Here is a 3131-nt window from a genome sequence, read left to right as displayed (position 1 = left end):
TAAAGTATCTACAGTGCCATTGAAATTCTTCATTTTGTATTCAACTCCAAAACAACATAAACGCTGCAAATGAATTGATGTAGAGCCTCATTCAAGAGAATTGACCAAGGCATCGAGTTGAACCTCCTCACCAAGTCGGCTATTCAATGAGCCAAAGCGCTCATGTAAACGAGGCGTCAAACTCGACATTATAGGATGCAAAGTCTGTAATGAGAGCATCCTTCTTCATGTAAGAAAGTTTATAATCATTGCTACATGTGATTCAATGGACAATTCCATAACTTTTTGAAGAGTTACGAATGTCTTTGCAAGCGTGTCAGTCGGCAACTCTTAGAACGCCTTTTCTACAGCAACAATAAGTCTTCGATGGTTCGAGTTCACTTTTGGTAATGCTGGCTTTGAATAGAATTAAAGAAACTAAAGTCTCACCCATTGAAATCGAGGCTGTTCGGCGGCTGGTTCGCAGCTTGAATTCCGCTAACTCCTTTTGCACAAGGCATTTCAGTGGCGACACATTTGCGGACTTGCGTTGTCATGCTGAATCAGCACACTGCCCCGTGTACCAAACCCAGGAAATATTTCCTGGATGGCGGAGAAAACCATATTCAATATTGAATTCAAGTAAATGGTGCATCAACAGTTTGAGGGGTAGTGACGATGGTGCTCTTCGGCCGGTTCTTGCTGCCACGCTGTGTAGGGGCTACTTGAACAAAGGGCCAAACTCCAACTTTTCCATGCCACTTCTTTCTGCCATGATGGTCATATCGTGGCCTAGCCACTGCTGCTCGAAACATAACTCTGGTTATGAAACGATTTGACTGACCGAACAAGGAGCCACCTCTTTGTTGTCGCACACATAGTACCTTCGTTTAACCATTGTTAGGTAGAACCACTTTTTATCAACATGCACATAGTCATGTATGTCGGTGAAAAGATGGTGCCCAACAGGTAAGGCCGAACAAGGACAGTGCAAACTTGAGCTCTTCTTGGATGTTCCCGGGGGTGAGGTGAGGCTTGACGTAATTCGACCGGGCCTTGTAGCGAGGATTCTTCATGTGGCGAAAAATCGTCGCCATGGGCACTGCACAGGCGGCCGAGAGGGAACGCAAGGTCTGACGGTGCATTTGTGGAACCCCGCGAATCGCAGCTTCAACTTCGTCACTTGTTCGCTTGACTTGGCGTCCTGAGTTTCCTACAAAGTATACTCCCATATATTTTTAACTGCATAAACCAGTATAACAATTATGTTTGAGAGAATTTACCCTTGCCTTTTTGAGGGGACATCGGTGGCATGGTTATCATCACGACGGGAGAGGTTCTCTTGTCTCTACAACCGTGATAACATCTGCAAATGACAGTGAAACTTGTGTGAAAGCTCGGTCAGAGCCCTCGTGGCAGTATACCTCCCACCGCTACGCGTAACAGCATTTCGTACACGGTTCAGCGTAGAGCAAAACTGGAGTGCTGCGGACGTCCGACGACTCCCGGTCACTGCTTGGTGAGACGGATCCCGGGGGTGGTAGAGGGGTCTTGTAGTGGTGTTAGGTGAGTGCAGATTGTGTTTTGTAGTCGATTAACTGCATAATGAAGTGCTGGGGTAGATTTTTCTGACAAAGATTAATGCCCACCAGTTTTGCCGCGCGATATCTCAACAACCAATATGGCTGGAAAGTTCCGTAACTACCCAATCAAAGCAGAGATCTTGCACTTTCCTACGCACCAATTAGACACCCGAATGGGGTCCTATTAGATAAATACCGCCAATCAAAATTGGTAGGAGACAAATTTTGTGGAACAGGGTAGTAATCCGGAAGATCCGACCACTAAACATTATTCTATCCGACATTTTAGTGACCATCCATCAGCAGTGGAATTTTGAGGAGCAAATCACATTATGTGAGGTGAACATTTTATCCAATCAAACAGCCTAGCGTAAGAGGAGTTTCGGGGTGAAGGTAGGCAATACGCATGTCGTCGGAGATTGATGTAAAATATCGGATATTGGCATAAAAATATGAACACAACTGCTTGCTTAATGCAGACATGACGCACGAAGGTGCGACTAAGTATCAGGATATACATTCATGCATACAAAACATCCAAAGCATGATTATTTATATCAACGCAAGCAAAGAAACTTCAGCACAATAACTGTCTCGAACCGCGAGCATGGAACAGCCCCAATCCAACGTTTGATTTTACCGTGTCCATGAGCAATGGCGACACACCGTCGATTGAGGTCCTCGACAATCCTGGCAAGTCTCTTGGCATATTTCGGCCCCCGCGAAGCTGTCTTTCCCCGACAGATTTGCCATGGTGGAAAGTGCTCCAACTTACCGGGGCGACGTAATGATACTGTACGTTAGAGCAGCCGAGAGAGCTGCCCTTGCTTTTTTTGCGAGCACGGCGTTGTGGCCGATGGTGCAAACTCAGTTGTGAAAGCATAACAAAGCGTCATCGCCTGGGCTTACTGAACTCAAGAATTTTGCGCTATCGAGAGCTTCGAGCCTCCGGACTCATGCCGGACCTAGCTCCCCAAAGGACTCTCGTCATGCTTGAGCAAGCGTTAACTTCCATTACTAATTGATGCATCAGTAATAACACAATCGTTATCACACATATACTTGTGGGGAGTTGAGAATACAGTCTCACCTCACTGACGTAGAGTCTGAGTCAATGAGACTCGATCATTGAATCCTGAGTAGAATGTGTAGTGGTAGGATGAGATACTCAGATCGGCAGGGGTTGGCACTGGCACGAAAAATGCGGTGGTAGTTGGCGTCGGCTTGGAATCTAGGGCCAGCGCGCAGCAGTGGTGGTTGGCGTGTGGTTGAGCCTCGAGCAGGCATGGTGAGCGGACTTGGCAACATGGTGGGGCTTGGCTGGCCACCCGTCTGGCCACCCAAATGGTATCCACCAGGCCCGCATTGTCATGTGCAAGTTGCTCTTGTCGATCTATAGTTGACTACGCTTTGATCATTCTTTTAGTACGTTTGAATATTTTAGCATAATGAAATATGCAAAAAGGTCTTCTTTAGGTTTCGCTCACTGGCGATGCCAAAGCAAGGAAGACCAAGGACAAACGACCAACGAAAAGCAGCGTGCTTGATGCCTTCTACGCGACGACGACT

The 3131-nt window shown here is 46.8% G+C and overlaps 1 protein-coding gene across 1 annotated transcript; it reads right to left on the bottom strand.

Moving 5' to 3' along the window:
- Window positions 1-914: 914 nt before the first annotated feature.
- On the bottom strand, window positions 915-1284 carry H310_14429 (hypothetical protein; the record flags this gene model as incomplete). Its single annotated transcript, XM_008882287.1, has 2 exons — window positions 915-1192; window positions 1263-1284. The coding sequence occupies 2 exons, from the start codon at window positions 1282-1284 to the stop codon at window positions 915-917; spliced, it is 300 nt and encodes a 99-aa protein (XP_008880509.1).
- Between the last annotated feature and the right edge of the window lie 1847 nt (window positions 1285-3131).

The sequence above is a fragment of the Aphanomyces invadans genome, assembly GCF_000520115.1.
Source record: "Aphanomyces invadans strain NJM9701 unplaced genomic scaffold supercont1.69, whole genome shotgun sequence".
In the NCBI taxonomy this organism is placed as follows: domain Eukaryota; phylum Oomycota; class Saprolegniomycetes; order Saprolegniales; family Verrucalvaceae; genus Aphanomyces; species Aphanomyces invadans.
Note: the sequence above shows the minus strand (reverse complement) of the source record. Positions and strands in the feature narration are given on the sequence as shown.